Genomic DNA, 20,931 nt, shown 5'->3' with positions numbered 1-20,931 from the left:
GAGATGATGACAATCACAATGATGATGAAGACGATAGAGATGATGACAATCACAATGATGATGAAGACGATAGGAATGCTGACATCACAATGATGATGATGACGATAGAGATGATGACATCACAATGATGATGATGACGATAGAGATGATGCCAATCGCAATGATGATGAAGACGATAGGGATGATGACAATCACAATTATGATGAAGATGATAGAGATGATGACTGCTTACACTCTTTAAGTTAAAAGCTTTAAATTGTGGTCGTTTAATGGAAAAGGCTCAATATACAGCGAATACAATAATTGCGCTTGGATGAAGAACATTTATCCAGCGAGGCTTTTACAAAAGAAAATATGTCGAGATTTAGCAAGACCTTTTTGTGTTTTCGTGGTGAACCCATTAAACGTATCTTAACCGGCATCTGGCGTGTATTTTATTTAGAGAGTTTATACTTAGTTGCATTTTAAAAGCACTGTATTTAAATATGAGCTTACTGGTAATTTAACAATTTATTTTATTAGTTTAACAATTTATATTGAGAAGTGTTTCTAACTTAAATCCACTTTCATTTATGCGTACTGCCCGAAAAATATCCTCTTATTTTCGTCATCACTTGTTGTCATCGTCATCCTAAAACAATTATAAAGCACTGGGAAACATGTTATTTGTTGGTATTCGTCTAAATTATATTTTAGAAACTTCACTAACCACATTTTGATAACTGCAATTGCGTCAAGCAAGTGTCATTGCAGTTCAGTTGTTAACAAATTCGAATGCGAATGTGTTTTACTTGAAATGACACTGGTATGAATATTTTTAGTGTTTGGTGTGTTTTTGAATCGACTTAGTGAATAGGAGTTAAAATATTAGTGCATTGATAATATGCCATGTATCGACCCTATGAGAAGAATCATACTTTGTTTAAATAGCTGATCGGACATTTCAGTTTACAGTTCACAGTTGTTAGTGTTTTGAAATGTGTGAAGAAAATCGATTAAAAATGATTTTATAAGATTCGTTTAATTTGATTTAAAATAAACACATAGAAAGGCACCAAGGGTCATTTCTTCGATGTATAAACTGTATATATGATAAAAGAACTATATAATCAATGAATAGCCCGTCTGCATCAAGCGTGATCGAATGTATATGAAAATATCTTATCTTTTCTACTTCGTGTATGCCTTACTTAAATTAACAATGCCGTGTGGACGTTTCGTTTTAAGTCTTTGAAATCTGGGATAGTAGACGTTTCTTGAATCAATTATGCTACAGGGCGCTAATGAATACACGATGAACCTGAAACCTCTAGCTATTTCCTATTTACTGAAAATAAAACGTCAATTCGGTAAACCATTTTTATATCAAAGCTTGGACTTAGAATAAGATACAATAGGGCCTTCAGCCTCATTAAAAAGGCCGACAAACATACAACAGACCCCACTAATAGCAGACATTTCAGGCAACCTTTGAAGTGCCCATAATCCAGTAATGTCCCAATACATACCGCGTAGTTAAACCACGTGTAAACGACCGATCCACCATTAAACTCAAATGGTCGATTATTATTTGAGCATGTTGATGTTAAAATAACATTTTAAATTAATATCAGCTTTCATGTCCGCGCGATATAAGTCATGTTTTTTATTGTTTGCGATCTGTATAGCCTTAAAGGCCACCATTTGTTGAAAATATGTTCTCATAATATATCCGGAGTTTGGCAATTCTTATAGTTTTCGATAACGAAAATCGATATACACTTAAAATGATTTTCCAATAAAGACTTCAATATAAAAAACGAATGTTAAGACTTTTTTAATTTCTATGTCCAGGATGTTAGCGATATAGTTCACATTTTTTGCAACAGGAAAATGAACACACGGGTGTTCGTGTCAGTATTAAGAATAACATTGCTGCTATTATGGCTAATGGCTATTTCAAGTTTTTCAAACAATATGAAAAATGCAGCGTTTCGGAAAATACATACTAATGTGACATACCCACGCGTTTGCCAGAAAGCAAAACTAACTACTGTCGGATCTAGCAAATTATCTTGCCTGTAGGTAGCGCACCCGTAATGGGCACCTATCCAAATGTAATCTAATCTACTATTTTCTTAATCAGCATCATTTCACTGAACTACATGCAAATTTTTTAGGTAGTCCTCCCATGCTTTAAAAAAATATATACTGATTTTTTCAAAACCACCACCACACTCGGCTTTTGTCCAGTTTATGTGCACCCCCGGGGTATATGAAAGTTCCACAATTCATCCAGATTTCCAAATATAGGCATGCATTTGGTGTGTACAGATGCAGTAAAGGTGTTTAAAGTTTAAACGATATGAAAAAAGTTTTCTTTTACAGACATTTATTTTTTATAACTTGGTATCTATGGAAGAGCGCCATGAAATGTAAGTGGTTTCAGGCAAGTAGAAATTGGGTTGGTTAAAAACAAAGTGTCATAAAATTCAAAATAGTACCATTTAAGTAATATCTTGAACCTAGTTATTATTGATACACTATATACAGCAAAAATACCAAGAAATAGACAGATTTACCGTTTACTTTTTGAAATAAAAATAAAAATGCAACATGGTTCTTATTTTCAGCAGTAAATCACCCAATTTAGCCATAACGTTGTTTTAATTTTTAAAATTGAAGAATGTACATAAAAATTGCAACATATTTAACAATAAACATAGCTTATATGCAATATTAAATCAAATTACGTTAGAAAAGAAATAAAACGCGTCGCAAAAAGTATACGTCGTCGGCAGGATTCGAACCTACGCGGGAATATCCCAAAAGATTTCTAGTCTATCGCCTTAACCACTAGGCTACGGCACCTAATATTAGGCTCTTCAACCTTCGAAGAAATCGCGGGAAATCATTAGGAGCGCGCTACCTTAAGAGATGCACAACAAATTGTATGGCCGTCACATTTAAACAGGACTCGGGTGCATGTTCGCTCTGCAATTTGCATGGACTTGTTGACAGCCCTACGTTCGAAGAAGACCTGCATGTGTATCAAAAGGTATACAATTTATATAGAACTATATAATTATTTTTCATAAGTTTGGTTTGCATTTAGTGAATTCGTTCTCACGACGGATAGCTCAGTTGCTACGTTAAACAACAATCCAAGAATAATCCAACAATAGCGGCTTCTAGTGACAGTGTAGAAAAAACAGCACCTCTTTACATCTTGTTCACCTCTTTCTCTAAATAAGATTGCATAGCTGTTGACTATTACATAGTAAGTAATAGTATAATCTAAATAAATTAAACATATAAAATGTGAAAATATATCAGGCTTATTTTCAGTAAGTCATGTTAGATGTTGGTAAATGTATTTCCAGGTACATACCATAATTCCATTCTATGTTGTTATGTGAAATAGAACTTATCTTTTATTTTCCTTTATTTATTTATTTTTTTTTTTAGGGGGGGGGGAGGGGTGGTCATACAACACATACATGGCAGCTCAATTAGATTGATTGAAGTCTAAACCACATTGTTCTATGTTAAATGAACATTCTATTGATCATGTTTCTTCAAAAATGTACTTTTACGAAATCTAAAAGTAATAAAAGGTGTAAATTTGATTTAAATCTTAATTGGCTTAGAGTACAAGACAAGGGCTTCATTTCGATACTTTTTTGGCTGTTTTTTTACATTTCATATTTTAATTAAGAACTATACGTATTATATAACACGACATTTATTATTTAGATATGTATGCATTTGTGTATATTTTTGTGATAAATCTTCTGTTTGATATTGATTTCTTTAAAAAAGTCATGTGTCCAATAACATCTCGAAAATAAGTTGGCTAAATTTTGTTGTATTTTTTCAAGATTATATCAGTAGATATCATATTACCGGTATATCTCAAATATATGTAAAAAGAAACACATTGGATACAGTTTATAAAGACAAACACGACTAATACATAACGGCAAATACAATGTATAAGTGATAAACATAAATTCTTTAAATTAAATACAGCATTTTTACAGGAATACAGCAGCAAAGTATTTATTGCCAGCGATTTTAAAGCCACCTGACAATTTGAACGTGATCACTGCAACCAGCACTTTGACGGTCTCGCCATTGTCCTTGATCAGCAAGAAAACGACGTACTACACACAGCTATTGCAGTCGGCGCAAATCCGACCCCGGGCACTGGATCGGGAGTTCAAAGTCGAACAACACTTAGTACTGGAATACCAATGAAGGGGATCTGGTAGATTTCATTTGGTCCAATTGGTATACCGAGCAACCTAGTAATGAAGTGGATCAAACGTGCTTACAAGTCTGGAATTGTTTCAAATGGGATGATTCTGTCTGCGTAAACCAGAACTGCTTTGTGTGTCAGCGGTACATCGTAGACTATTAATGACGATTACAGATTGTTTGATCTCACAATATTGTTCGTGTTATTGATCAAATGGTGTGATTATGATTGACCAGCTTTCACCGCGCTATATAGAGATTTCAAATGTTAAATATAAATTTTATTATTATTACTATTATTATTATTATTATTATTATTATTGTTACTGTTGTTGTTGTTGTTGTTGTTGTTGTTGTTGTTGTTGTTATAATAATAATAATTATTATTATTATTATTATTATTATTATTATTATATTGTATAATTATAATAACAATATTGCTTAAAAGGACATTGACTTTATAAATTCAAACAAAATGCCTCTTACAACCATTCAATCAAAATGGACCACAACATCAAGGGGCGAAAAGTTCAAGGGACCAGAAGATCTAGGGGCCAAGTGAGGCAACATGTACAAGAGCGTCACCAACTATTAGTTGCATCTCCATCCGCACCCTATATACAACATATAGAATTTGATATACACATAAAATGTCGACAAGTCGTTACATGAACTGTTTATGGGTTTCGATGAACCAGCGTCAAATCATCACCGGTCATCAATTATTTTATTGTAAAAAATCTGCTGTTTATGTGCTGTTACCTTTCTTTATAAATGTATATAAAATTTTACTTGTTAAGTTTCAAAAATGATTTAAATTTATGGTATTTAACGACAATTAAAGTAATATACTGAGCAGATATTATTTGCGCAATTATTGATTTGCATGTAACTACCCTTACATAATAAAAAGACAAAATGCCTGTTATCAAAATTCTAATACGACGTTCTTGAAAATGAATAGAGACAAATCCATTTCTGTAATTTTGTGGTAGTTTATAAACCGCTTTTTCCATTTTCCATTACACATGTACTATGATTTATCTATTTTGCTGATGATTTTTTTGCTAGCTCAAAGTTTAAAGTTTCTGATGCCTATATATATATATATATATATATATATATATATAGAAACTATATATATTGGTATTCGACGTGTTTCTGTTTTCAGTGTTAATAACATGATGTATTCCATGCATTCAATCTACCATTTAATTGTTGTTGCCTTAATGGACCTGTTAAAACTTTGTCAGTAATGACATTTTTCTAAATGTTTGTCAAGGATTCAAAAAGTAAATGAACAATGAAAATTCACGAGCGAAACAAATAATAATGGCGATGACTCATATTAAAACTATACTTTCGTTCACGAATAATCATCGTTAGGAATTGATAAAATTATAAAGCGTTACAACTCGAAACGCTCGAATAATTTGGTGAGATCTGTTGTTATTGATATATTTTGTCAGCATACGTGGATTGCTGAAATTAAGTATAAAATACCATGAGATCTTTAGCAGCATGGATGGCCATGTGGTTTTGACGCTAGAATTTTACTCCAAGGGTCAGTGGTTCGAACCCAGGGGCTGATACATTTTGTTCGCATTCTTTCTTTGTTTTTAATTCTTATTTGATACTGGAAATTATTAGTTCCGATGTTTGCCTTAATCAATTTAAATATTTTAATAACATACTTCAAAACATGCTCAAATATGTGAACAAATCTATTTGCTTATCACATTGATATACCTAAATTCACAGTTTCTATCGGTTCAATTAATACTAATGTACTCTTATCAATCTTCTGACGAACACCAAGTACAGAGTAATCTTTACTCTTTCAACACATACTTTTCTGTTTCGTTTAGATGTAGTTTTTTGTCTATTTTCTGTGATTATAATAGTCGTGTTCTGAGAAAACTGGGCATAATGCATGTGCGTAAAGTGTCGTCCCAGATTAGCCCGTGCAGGCCGCAAAGGCTAATTAGAGACGATACTTTCCGCTGTTATGACATTTTTCGTTTAAATGAAATCTCTTCTTAGCAGAAATCAAATTAAGGCGGAAAGAGTCGGCCTTGATTAGCCTGTGTGGACTGCACAGGCTAATATGGGACGGGACTTTACGCACATGCATTAAGCCCAGTTTACTCAGAACACGACTCATGGTCTAAAACATTAATCTTAAGTCTCAACTATTGTATTTTATAAAATGTCTTAATTTATTAATTTTCAATGAATACTATTGCACTATTGATTTGTATTAATCAGCGTCTTCTTTATTTTCAATGCGTTTGTGTTAGTTCTTGGTTTCGCCTCAGTATGTGTTTGTGCGACGAGTAAACGTTTGTTTCCATTTAACAAAACATGTTTTGATCAGTATGACTACGTCAATTAAATATTTGTTAACTGTTGTTTTTAATTGATTGATATTTTTTATGGATGTATAATTTACAATGAATAGCTTAATAATAATTTCTTTTTATAAAAATGTATATAGGTTTATAGGTTATATGCTGCTATCATATTGCATGCCCTACAATTGTGCTCACATGGCCAATTGACCTTCAGGAAATGTTGTAAATGAATCTTGAATCTTGAAATCGTGTGTACTATTCAATATGCAAATTAAACCTGCATACGCTGAGTATAAAGAAATACATCTGCGACTTGCCATGTACATAGATTAACTTGTTTTTACATTTAATTTCATGTGCTGTTTTATTTAACATTTATAAATATACTCCAATTATGTCAAGCAAAATTTGTTGAAAATCCGAGGGATGATAAAATTACTCACTACGCTCCAACACCGCACGTTTGCACTCAAATTGACTTTTGTACGCATTATCTATTTTCCGCTCTGCGATTGTTATTTATTTTTAAACAACAACTGATGAGAAACCCACAAATTTGTTAAGTTTCTTTTATATTTTCTTTGAAGATCGAAATAAGGCAACACAAAGCCTAACTCTTCACTTCAAAATTCTAGTATATATTTGGTCAAAACTGTCGTGTACATGTGTTAAAAGACGGATGTAACGTGATATAGCGTGTGTTTTTGTCGGGACATGCCTTTACATTGGTTTTTACACTACATTTTTTCATTGCCCGTTTCAACGCGATAACTATAAACTTTATCTTTGATCGTCTATGAACGCTGGAATAAAGTGTTCTGAGATGGATAGAAACAACTCATTTACTCGTCTTCGTTTTGGATGCCTTGTGTCAATTAACAATGCCGTGTGCGAGTTCGTTTTTAAAGTTGGGAACCTCGTGTAAGGGGTGAGGCGTGATTTTAATGCTATGGCATTATGAATGTTATACGGCACCAATAAATAACCTATAAGCCTTATAACCAGAGCCATTTCCTGTCTACGGAAGTAAAAAAAAACACTATTCGGCGCCTTAATCATATCAATATTACACGTACAATGTGCAGGAAAAGCACATAGTCTCAAGGGAAGGTCAAAATCCTATAACAGATCCCGTTCGCTTATAGCACTCATTTCAAAACACTTTAGAAGTTTTTTTCTACTTATATATACCCGTTGAACTAAGTGAAAACCACCAGGTAAATATTCTATTTCAATGGATGATTGATAATTGAGTCTGTAGCTGTTAAAAGCAATACTTTTAATTAATTTTAGCTTTTATGTACGCTGGCTATAGTGATTGCATTAGTATTGTTTGAGATATGTATGGCCTGAAAGACAAGCGTCGGTTGACAAGATTTTCTCATTATGTTATCCGGATTTTCATTATTCTAACAGTTATCGATAATGGAAAACAATTTGCACTTGAAATAATTGCCCAATAGAGACTGCAATATAAATACCAAAAGTTTATACTTTCTTTCATTTCTGCCGAGGACGTTTCATAGCTATTACAACAAGAAAATGAACATACGTGCATCCGTATCAGTTATAAGAATAATATCTCTGCTAGTATGGCTAATGTTTGGTGCAATGTCTGCAAACAACTTGCAAAACACATTGTTCAAGAAAATACCAACTAATGTGACATCTTCACGTGTTTGCCGAACAGCAGTAACCACCACTGCCGCATCTAGCAAATTATCTTGTCTAAAGAGATGCACATCCAAATGCATGGCCGTCACATTCAAACAGGACTCCGGTGAATGTTCGCTATGCAATATACTTGGACTTGTTTTCAGCCCTACGTTCGGGGACTTGCAGGCGTATGAAAAGGTTAGCGGTGTTTAAACAATTATGATATTATTCTTCAGAATATTTTTCCAGGTTTTTATTGCATTTATTCGTTCTTATGACTCCTAGCTCAGTTGGTGAAATGCTTGGCTTAGAATGCATGAATGACAGGTTCGATTTCCGTTTCGGAAACATAAATTGTGTGGGCTTTGTCAAAATATTCTGTTTACGCCTATTTTTCCACTTCCTCTTTTATTCAAATAGATCTGTTGTCGTTTGCTGACATATGTTTTTGCACCAGCTCAGCCAAGTTAGTTGGTTGACTTACCACCGGAATATGACTAAATACATCTGAAAAATTATCCAAATTTATAACCCAAGAATAGCTGATACTGGTAACATTGGCGACAGAAATAGACACATGGGTAAACTTTGTAAAAAATAATTAATATATGCACCAGCTCAGCCAAAAAACTGTTAGTTAGGTTGAATAACCGCCGGAATGTGAATGAATTCTGTTGGAAAATGATCCCAAATTATAACACAACAATAGCTGATGCAAGGGACATTGTCGACATAAATAGACACATGGGTAAACTTTGTAAAAAAATAATTAATAAGAAATATTTTCAAAGTAATTGTACACATAGCTACCTCATAGCAGAATATTCTTTGCTTGAAAGCATGTTTATGTTATTTCTTGTGTGACCCTATAGTCGTTAGCCCGGTACCAGATCAGGACTGGTGCTGATTTTAATCATAATTTATTAAGAGCTGTTTGTATTATGTACTATTTTTTATCATTTAAATATCTATGTTATTTTGAATTAAGTTATTGCAATATATTGTGATAATATTCCGATAATTTGAAAACGATTTAATGCCAAAATGTCATATGTTTCCAATAACATCAGGAAAATGAGTATGATAGGTACGGTCCAAAAAAAGGTGTTTATTTTTAATTCATAATGTATATGTAATGCCATCCAACAATATTCCCATTCTCTATTTCACTATCTTTCTTCGATTGAAAGTAGCAAAACTGAGACTTTAAATATGTATTTACTGATTAAAGCTTAAGAATATGAAAACAAAACCTGGCAAGCCAAAAACAAAACAAAATGGCATCGAAACAAAACGGGTCGGTCGGGTTAGAGGATACAAACACTGTTGTCACTCTCACTTATGATGAGAGGTTGCTGCTTTAGTATTCTCAAAGAAAGAAGGAATAGTTTATATTCAAAATGAATTGTATATACTTAAGTTTTATGCTGTAAATTTGTAAAATAGTTTATAGACTAGTCTAGGTTTTAAAAAACAAAAACAAATGGTATTTTAATGTATGAACAATATTGACAAGTGTAAATAAAACCACATAGTCTTAGCTACAATAACTTATTTTAATAGAAGTAAGTTTTAACGATGTGGAATTCATTTGTTAGTCAATAATTGTTAATGTATATATGTATGTAATTATATAGTCTCTTATAAATCATATTATGATTGGTCGCATACATGTAACTGTGCTTTTATATGTATTTTAATTGTATATGTATTGCGAATGAGACTCTAATAAAACATTGAATTGAAGTTCAATTGAATTGAACTTATGTGCCTTAATGCTGTGCATTTTATCATCTTACTCGGTTGAAGGGGCCTTTTCACGTTTTGTTAAATAAATAAAATAAAATAAAAGTTATTTCAGATTCGCAAATTATAGTCTAAGTAATGATATTTGTGAGAAAATAGTAATACTGAACATTTACCATGCTCTAAAATATCCATTATATGCATCTTTTGACGATTTGAAAACCTGAAAATTATAAAGCGTTGCAACGCGAAACGATTGAATAATTTGGACTGTTCTATTGTTGTCTTTATATTTTGTGAAACTACGTGGATTGTTTATATAAAGTAAAAATACATCCCGTCACAGCATGAGCACGGATGGCCGAGTGGTCTAAGCGCTAGACTTTTTTTATTCCAGAACTACAGGGTTCAGTGGTTCGAGCCTAGTTGATGGTTACTTTTTTCTATTTTTTTTAAATTGTATTCTTGTTTTTTACTTGATATTTTTAGGTCCAATGTTTAAATCTATCAATATAAAGCATTTAATGACAAACTTCTATTAATGCCAAAATCTGTGAAAAGGCCCCTTTAATATGCAAAAGGAAGAAATTGTTACAAAGCAAATACATGCGTTGATGAAAAGACTTTGATAAACAGATGACTTCATATGAAGTCGTGTCAGAAAATAAACCAAAGTATAGTTTTCTGCTGCACAGCAAGTAACTCAATCATGTACTCAAGACATTTAATCTGTTGGGAAATCTAAATACGTATGTGTACATTTGTTCATGCAACAAATATTCACCTATTTAAGATCTGCAACAATAACACATACGAGTCAACGTGTCTGTATCGTTGTAAAATTATTTGTTGAAAACTTATTTAATGAGGATATATGTTACCGTATAACTATTGTTTGTTAAGTTTATATAAGATTCATCGCTCATTTTAATATGTTAGTTTATGATTGCAAGAAGAAAATGTGTATATTGAAATCGTAAATGCTCGCTTTAATTATACATGCGTTACAACACCTATTGACTTTTTATTACGGCGTTTGTATTTCAAATCAGACTTTTGTGGTCGAAGGCTCTTAGGTTTTCGTCGTCATGTTTTGTGTATCGTAAACAATGAAGCACTGGCGTATTAAGTCTCCAATAACCTTTTTGATATTGATTATGTATCTACGGGATTTATTCCGAGATTTAATGGATATCAGTAGATCATCCTGCGTGTAAAGATAATGCCGAATAAGTATGATTAATGTACTCATCTTATAAAAATCCGGACGAAAACGTAAGAAAAATCAGCCGTTGGCCGCCATGTCGAACACCGATTAATCTTGTTCTCACCAACGCCCCACCAGTTACTTGCGTACAATCCACCCCCTGTTTATAGACTTTAATAGCAGTTAACATTTTCAATATTCTTATTTCGAAAGACAAGACTCAGAGATGGGTTACCAGACAACTCGCCCCAAAGCCAACTCGCCCCAGGACAAGTCGCCCCGAAAATCTGGACAAGTCGCCCCAAATATATTGGACAACTCGCCCCAATCGAAAGACAACTCGCCCCAAATAAAAGACAACTCGCCCCAAATTAAATGACAGCGTGCAACGAAATATTTTGTCATATATATAATACTCTTTGTGAAAAAAATGTATTAAATAACATTTTTGACTTTAAAAGGAATGCTGAATACACAAAACGAATAATACATGGGGAAAAAAATAAAAATAGAAATGTGTTATATTCATAATTTTATTCATAATTTATAACAATTACAGACTCACGATAAAAACATTTGTTTTTATTGAAAACATACAAAGCATCAATTTTAGCATATTAAATGAAATAAATAACACAGATTTATGAATGAAAAGACAATTCAAAATATTATCAAACATTTCCATTTATTAACTCATTTTAAAAATAATTTTAAAACACAGTTTGTAATGAGCCTTGATGAATAATATCAAACATTTCAAACATCCGTAATAATTAACACAAACTTTCACAAAATATTATCAAACATTTCCAACATCTTTAATACTTTTAAAACATTACAAACACAGGTTGTAATGAGCCATGATGAATATTATCAAACATTTCAAACATCCGTAATAATTAAACACAAACTTTCACACAGAAACAAGCTTTTAAACACAATGGTTGAAACATTTCTAACAATCAGAAGAAAAAAACAACACATGAGCAATAATAAAGACTGTAGGCGCTCTGTAAAATCAATGAAATACTATATAATAAGTGATATGCAACATCGGCATTTGTCTGTGTTATTTTTTTCCTAGATTTATATAACGGCGAAAATTTAAATTTTAAATTTTCGTAAGTACAATCATAAAATTATTTATACACATCCATAATTATATATATTACCTGGAGACCGAGGCTTTGCACGTGCCGCCATACGGCCTGGTTCCAGTGAAAGGCACATAATTTAATTGTTGGGTCGACGAAAACTTCCCGGAGGCCCTGCCACATCCCGGCTTCAAAATCGACCATGAATTCTTTCACTCGAGTTTCGTTATGGAGGATGTCCATGACGCCTTTGAAAACCTGGAAAATAATTGGAAAAATGACGCGTGTGTTAAATCATTTTTATTTTTTTATTCATGATTTTATTGATTTTATTAGTCGCTCAACTTTCAAGTTTGCATGAGTGTGAAAACATTCACAGGCTGTGAGCGAATGTTTGTTAATACTGTATATTTAAGCATATGTAAATATCCGTAAGGGTACGAACTGTAAGGGTAATACAATTACCTGTGTGTAGTCTTCACTGGTTTTTCTGGCCATCACCGCAAACAGTAACGGAAGCTGCTTCATGTCGTCACCGGACCTTACGAAAGAATGAATGAAAATGTATGACACCTACTGTTTGATGTTATCTATTACAGTAATTGATAGAAAACACTTATTGATTAACACGTCTGTAATTCTCAATTAAAGGTAAAGTGTGGCAATCGTTATTGTTGTAGACAACATCGGCTCATGTTTGTATCTCGGGTACGCCCTATTTATGACACATATTGATTGATGTTATAATTTACACTAATTGACAATAATTGGTAATTAACACTACCGGGATTAATAGAAGATCTATCAATATACAAAGATTCGTGCCAAATCTGAAATTTATACTTTATTAGAACATTTTAATACAGAAAAAGATTTAATTCAAGCACGTACACAGTATCTTTAAATAAGAATCCTTATATGTTAAATGTTCTTTTAATAGGAAAGCTTAAATGTTATTTATCAGTAGTAATAATAATTAACTTAATATATAATTGTTTATTAAAAGTTAGATCTCATGTATTAAACTTGCATCGAATATGTTAAGAACATTCTCCGTAAGTAAACTAAATTCTATGAATCACATTTCCTTGACATGCTTTTTAATTGAAATATGTATAATGTTTATATGGCTATGTACTGATTGTATTCGACAATCAAATTGTGTGTCTGTCTGTCTTAACGATTTTTTTTATTATTCCGTTATCAGTTTAAAAATGATGGTATTAAGATGTTACTAAACAGTAAATACCCAACGCGCGGTCCAGCGCAGATTAATGCATCTGTCCGCTCGATAAATAATGTTATACACTAGGTATTCTGTGCATTTATAAACGCGTAAAATTCCTAGCAATACAGGTAAAGTCATTATTTTATGTGGATATCACAGTACAGTTAATAAATTTCTATATCTTCTAATCACAGCATACGAAATTTTTTAATTCCGAAGTAATCTTATTTACTGAAATATGATCTACGGTAGCGGTAGCTAGAATGGTATTATAATGGGGTACTATTAAGTTCGCAGTAATATGTTCTTTAAATAGAGATAGTTTTATTAGAGGCGATAATAATGTGTGAAGGTGGATATTAAGAAATAAGATCCATATTCGCATGACACTGGCAGTATACACGCATTTTCAATAAGAAGAGGCCAACATAGAGTACGATATTTACAATAACTCAATCAATTATGAAAAAAATATTAATAAACATTATTGGTGGTAGTATTCGTCTTATTTGATAATATGTTGGTTCTGTTTCAATTTAAAGTTTAGCATATCCCGACAAACGAACCTTACATGTCAAACTGAACGGCTTTTTGTCAACAGCGATATCTCAATAACCAATAGCGTCAGAATTACCACAACAAAATGCTATTTTAAAAATATGTCAAGCACATACACTTAACAAACAATACGATATTTCTTTATTTGGTGTCGAGTTTTCACGCCTTTTTTGACAAAGTTTTTTTTCAAAATATGCGACTTATGTATATACATGAAGGATATTAAATAAAAGGTTAATGTAAATTCTTATCATAAATATAAAATGCACATTTTATCATAATATTCAATCATTTCAGCAGATAGTAATGTTCAATACTAAGGATTTATACAAACGTTTAAAATATATTTGTACTGACAAGTAAAAAAAACTGTAAACACATTCAATATTACACCATGAGCAATAGTTTAAAGCGGTATACATCACCCAAATAACGCAAAGATAACGGTCCAGTGACTTCTGACATTTATCTGAAAGGTTTTATGATCGTTATCAGGTCGTAAAACACATCTGTTATGTGTCACCGGATTAACGGACATTGGTTGATTACCCGATAATATGCAAGTATCCAACAATTTAGATTCATTATTTATGGGGAAACAAAAGCTGCCTGACCTAAAAAATGTAAGACACAACAAATAATTATATTATAAGTTTACTTACCAGAATCACAGCCTATGTGTTGCCATCGCTCGCAGGCATCGCAAGAAACAGCACGTTGCCTCTGCCCAACTGTCTTTCCACAATGTATACAATTTGCCACTTCTGCCATTGCAGAAACACAAACACAAAACTAACTAACACTAGAAAATTATTGTATCCGACATCAAATAAGCACATATATGTTTGAACACATGGCAGATGCACTGAAACCCACACAACTATATAGCAATCGTATTCCAAGTCACAAATAGTATTGTCCGACACAAACAAAACACATACTTTGGGCTCATTCAGATACGCTCTTTATATATAGTCAGCCCTTATAATTACTTTGCAAACAGCATTGTTGTCTGGTTAAGCGTCAAAATAAACTATTAACATTTCACACGTTTTCAAAACAAGACGAACTAAATGGGGCTTATTTTAATAAACACAATCATAAAAAAGCTAATAACAATTTATTACTAAACGCAATCCGGTATGTAAACAATTATTGAATTACAAAGTTTTACAATATGAAATGAAAAAAAAACATCATACAACTACATTTCCTAAAAACAATAATCACGAATATTAATACATTAAACTTAACAAATTTTATATGAACAAAATTTCTATAATACTATATATAAGAAACAAAATTGGGGCGAGTTGTCTTTCGATTGGGGCGAGTTGTCCAACATATTTGGGGCGACTTGTCCAGATTTTCGGGGCGACTTGTCCTGGGGCGAGTTGGCTTTGGGGCGAGTTGTCTGGCTCCCTCAGAGATGTAATATTTGGCACTGAATATCATGAAGTGGTTATCTAATTACTGTGAAACCATTTATTTTCGACAGCACAAAATTTCGTCATTTTTATAAAAATGACGATTTCGTCAGCACTTAAATTCGCCGATTTCTGATTTTAAATTTAAAAAAAATGCGTCAGTCAATATCCGATTTGTGTGTAATACATATTCGCGATCAATCGCAGTTGCGAAAAATCATACGAATGCGGGAACACACTTGAGAATCACTGCAGGAGGTGGGGCCTGTTTGTCACCTGCCAATTAACTAGTCTTTTGTTGTCAAGGGACAGTAATGGACCCTCTTAATGTATGCCATTCACACGTTCATTGTTATGATTAGCGGACAAGTGGGATCGAATAACCGTTAACGAGTGTTTGTAACAACGAAGCCAATTGCCCATTAGTCTTTTTCTATTATTATAATTGCCATACTGATATAACAATCGTAATTCTAGTTGGTATGATTTTTATTTAAATGCTGTCAATACCGTTTTAAAACTGTTTGTGTTATACGAAAGAGGTTCCAGATTAAGTGGGGTTTTTTTTCAAATAAAATGCTTTTTAATTCTGATATCAACATTAAAATTATAAACTCTATGTGTGTGTTTGTTCTTAAAAAGTAAACTACCGGTATATAAATCAATAATGTCAATAATTTAAAAATAAATAAATTGATACATTTAAAATAGTAATAAGTGTGGTTAAACGCAAACAATCAAACAACAAACAGCAATTAAAATATTCTTTATTAATTTGTGATAAATATGCATGTTGATCACACATCGCCATCTTTTCATTTGGTTTTTTGTCTTTCATCGGCATTCGCTGCGTGATGGCTAATATGCAACACCCCTGAAAAACACAATGCACCTAATGGGTAATTAAGTTATAAACAATTAGCGCTAATTCATTACCATTCTACATAAACGAAGTCAACGCATTCGATACAGCTGTACTGCACACGCGTTTTAAAGAAGTGTAACGTTTCAGTTAAGTACCTTGTGTAATCTACATCCCTTTGTGTCAAAACCGGATTAATCTTGATTACGAAACAGCAGTGAATGTGTGCATGGATTATGTTGGAATTTAATGCCTCATGTCTACGGTAAAGTTTTAAAATATTGTTCAACTCAGTGTTTGTTTTTGTTCAAACATAGAGCATGATTGTTCGTTAGGATCTTAAATTCGCCAATCGGTCGACTGACGAAATTTATGAAAATTAATGCCTGACGATTAATAATGGTTTCACAGTAGTTTGTTACTTCACGTGCTATATCTGAAGTAAATATCAAACAATTCCGTGGATACATATTTTAAGTAAAAAACCATCGAATACATGAATCAAGTAACATGTATATACATACAAAGTTTAATTTTAATAAAACATTGTTACAGGAATACAGAAAGGAATTCATAGCCAGCGACTTTACCGCCTCCTGGCAATACGCACATAGTCACTGCAACCAGTACTTCGACGGCCTCGCCATTGTCCTCGATCAACAAGATAACGACAGACTTCAAGAAGCTATAACAGTTGGCTCCAATCCCTCACCACAGCACTGGATCGGGGGTTCAAAGGTGAACAGCACTTGGTACTGGAACACCAACGAAGGGGATCTTGTAGATTTCATTTGGTTCAATTGGGGTCACGGGCAACCTGATGCTGAGACATGCATAAGGGTCTGGATATCTTTCAAATGGTATACTTCTTCATGCAATACTCTTAACTACTTTGTGTGTCAGCGTTACATGTATTAATAGCGACGAACAAAGATACCACTTTCGCCTCAACATAAAAAGGTGTGGGTACAATTAACGATTTGATTTATCATTGTATATTTATAATATTATTACTAGACGTACACGCATTTTAAAACGTAGTTTTTCAGCATCTTTCTGCGAGAATTAAGGAAAACAAACTGTGCAATACGTGCTATGTGTTTTCATCAAACAGAACGTACGTCGTCATACACGTACATCAAGCTATAACTTCCATTACTTTGCGATATATATATATATATATATATATATATATATATATATATATATATATATATATATATATATATATATTATATAACAAAGTCTCTATTAGCCTTGTTGTATTTAAACAAAAACGCTGTATTTATTTTTGCCGAAGCTTTCGACCTCACGGTTTACATCAGCGGCCATTTTTTATTTTCAGATATATATTATTATGTCGATATCAGCATACAGGTATGATGAATGATCGATATTTTAGAAGTAACTTACGTTACACTTCAATAACTAAATGAGTATTTAATTTAAATTCACATAAACACATGCACAACCACAAATAAGATAACATGTTAGATGTATATATTTATATGTAAATACCCTGTTTACACTGAAATTTTATCATTCTTGCTTGAAATTAACCCTGCAAAAAATGCGAGCGATGCAGCAAGTTGATTAAATGGAGCAGTAAGTTTGCCCCGAAGAACGATTGCCGTAATTACGATCCAATTATTGTGCAAATTCGTCTAGAACAAGCATTTCAATATAAATTAACCGTTCCCCCACCCCCTAAATAAGCAAAATAATTTCCACCGCTATAGGTGCATTCGGTCCTGTAGATAACGCATTTATTAATTGGATTGTTTATAAACTTGCAACTGTCTGTGAATAGTTATTGATGTTATTCTTAAATGTGGTTTAAATGGTTTAATTAAACACGAAATTGACGTTTATAGAGCTTTATGTTCAAAACAATTGCATACTTATTATTCCAATTAATGACATATTTAATTTGTCAATAAATTCAATAAAATTCTTACAGATGTTTATGCGTATAATATTTGGAATTATGATTCCACTAAATGAGTTTCTTACATTTGGACTGTGCTATGTGAATAATGGGTTAAATGAATGTGCGTAAAGTGTCGTCGCAGACTAGCCTGTGCAGTCCGCACAGGCTATAATGGGACGACATTTTCCGCTGTTATGATAGGTTTCGTCTAAATAAAGTATCTTCTTAGCAAAAATCAAGTTAAGGCGGAAAGTGTCGCCCCTGTTTTGCCTATGCGGACTGCACAGGCTAATTTTGGACGATGCTTTACGCGCATTCATTAAACCCCCTTTTCACAGAGCACGGCTGATTTATATCCGTTACCGTTGTCAGGAGTATGTACTTTCTGTATTAAATATCGCTTAACAGAACTTCGTCAAGTGCGCATGTACTGTATTATTGATCATTGAACGCTAACTCTATTACAATCGAAGTGTGACTGATGCGATCAGCTAGTCCTTCGCAGTACTCGTTCTTGCTTCTAAGGCATTAAAAGCTCAAGTCAACGGCCGCTTACTTTCTCAGCAAGTGTTGCCAGTCAGCGCCCAAATCAATATGTGCGAATAGTTAGTCATTTGAACGGATAAGCCTAAATGCATATACACCGGTAGCCAATTCGAATGCATTGTTGTCTTCTATACTTTCTTTATTTTTTATCAATGGCTTTCGTCAAAACTTGAAATATGAATTTAGAAATCATAATATCTGCTAGACATTTTACTTCAATAGATCATAAAAGCATCATGAAACGAGAAATATCACTTTAAAAACAGAAACAAATACTACTGACATAAAATATTACATTTCTTTGAATTTGAAAAGCATTACATATTAATTAACAAAATAACATTTGCACTTTATAATTATCCGTTCCATTGTTGCTTAGTAACATTTATGAAAAATAATCGTTCTGATGACAAATATATCCCATCGAGAACCAATGAGATATGGTGTAAGCTCATAGAATGTGATATAAGATGTTAGCTGATAGAATGTGATATAAGGTGTAAGCTGATAGAATGTGATATAAGGTGTAAGCTGATAGAATGTGATATAAGGTGTAAGCTGATAGAATGTGATATAAGGTGTAAGCTGATAAAATGCGATATAAAGTGTAAGCTGACAGTATGTGATATAAGGTGTAAGCGGATAGAATGTGATATAAGGTGTTAGCTGATAGAATACGATATAAAGTGTTAGCTGATAGAATGTGAGTAAGGTGTAAGCTGATAGAATGTAATACAAGGTGAAAGCTGAAAGAATGCTTTATAAGGTGAAAGCTGATAGAATGTGATGTAAGATGAAAGCTGAAAGAATGTTATATATAAGGCGAAAGCTGAAAGAATGTGATATAAGGTGTAAGCTGACAGAATGTGATATAAGGTTTAAGCTGACAGAATGTGATATAAGGTGTAAGCTGATAGAATTTGATGAAATGTGTAAGCTGACATAATTTGATATAAGGTGAAAGCTGACAGAATATGATTTAAGGGTGTAAGCTGACAGAATGTGGTATACGGTGTAAGCTGATAGCGTGCGATATAAGGTGAAAGCTGATAGAATGTGATATAAAGTGAAAGCGGATAGAATGTGATATAAGGTTAAAGCTGACATAATGTGATTTATCATACCACCGCATAGATATCTGCCTGATATAACGTTGCCTTATATATTTTTTTATATCATGGTCAACACGAAGTTCTTATATCAGTCAATATTTTGAGTTACATGGGATTGCAATAAAGTCAACAATTTCTATCAACATGAATCAGGTTAAACAAACAAACAATTTGATACCAAGAACGTACACATTTTATTCTAGTTTAAAGTCATAAATCACAAAAACGTTTATTTTTTTAAATCACCACAGCCCGCACTACAATGGGACAATAAATCTTAAATATATAGTCATCGCACTCGCAAGTGTTGCACATAAGGTCAATGCAAATGATAACTGTATGCTAATTCTCAACTATTTAAGCGATTAAACACGCTTATGGTAATATTGACACCATCATAAAAATGTCAATTTCAATACACATCTTCATTTTGGCGTCTCCAAACTATTCGGTGAAGTGTGTTCTTCGATTAAACAACTTATTTTCTCTATACGATGTTTAAAAAAAGCGATTATTCGTGTCGTCTTTTCGAACGCCGTTGCTACATGTATGTCAACGTGTAAAAGCCGTATCAGCGGGGATCTGTACATTTTAAATATAAAACATGGATTGTTTTGCAGATTTTTAGGAAATGTGGTATGATAAACAGAAAAACAGGTTACTGTCCCATCGTTTTGTATATATCAGACTCGGCACGAATAAATAACGGCTCGGCAAGCCTCGCCGTTATATGATTCTAAGCTTCGCCTGATATATAACAAAACGAAGGGACAGTAACCCGGTATTTTCTATATAAGGTGTAAGCTGATAGAATGTGATATAAGGTGTACGCGGACAGAAAGTGATATAATGTATAAGATGACAGAATGTGCACTGATTCCACTAAGTTCAAGTAGGCTACCAGGGGCCTTAACAATCATTTTTAACTCGTTACGAGTAAAAATGATTTTTTAATGTGGTAATTTTGATGAG

At 32.8% G+C, this 20,931-nt stretch overlaps 2 protein-coding genes across 2 annotated transcripts in view; one reads left to right on the top strand and one right to left on the bottom strand.

The window, feature by feature from the left end:
• Positions 1-20,931, bottom strand: part of LOC127871938 (myoneurin-like) — a 235,836-nt gene that overhangs the window by 118,662 nt on the left and 96,243 nt on the right. The window lies entirely within an intron of this gene.
• LOC127872681 (uncharacterized) lies at positions 8,117-19,793 on the top strand. The gene is made up of 3 exons (XM_052416010.1): positions 8,117-8,447; positions 16,927-17,211; positions 19,731-19,793. The coding sequence occupies exons 1-3, from the start codon at positions 8,136-8,138 to the stop codon at positions 19,791-19,793; spliced, it is 660 nt and encodes a 219-aa protein (XP_052271970.1). The 5' UTR covers positions 8,117-8,135.

Source organism: Dreissena polymorpha, chromosome 3 (genome assembly GCF_020536995.1).
Source record: "Dreissena polymorpha isolate Duluth1 chromosome 3, UMN_Dpol_1.0, whole genome shotgun sequence".
In the NCBI taxonomy this organism is placed as follows: Eukaryota; Metazoa; Mollusca; class Bivalvia; order Myida; family Dreissenidae; genus Dreissena; species Dreissena polymorpha.
The sequence above is the reverse complement of the archived record's forward strand: the minus strand, read 5'-3'. Positions and strand labels throughout refer to the sequence as shown.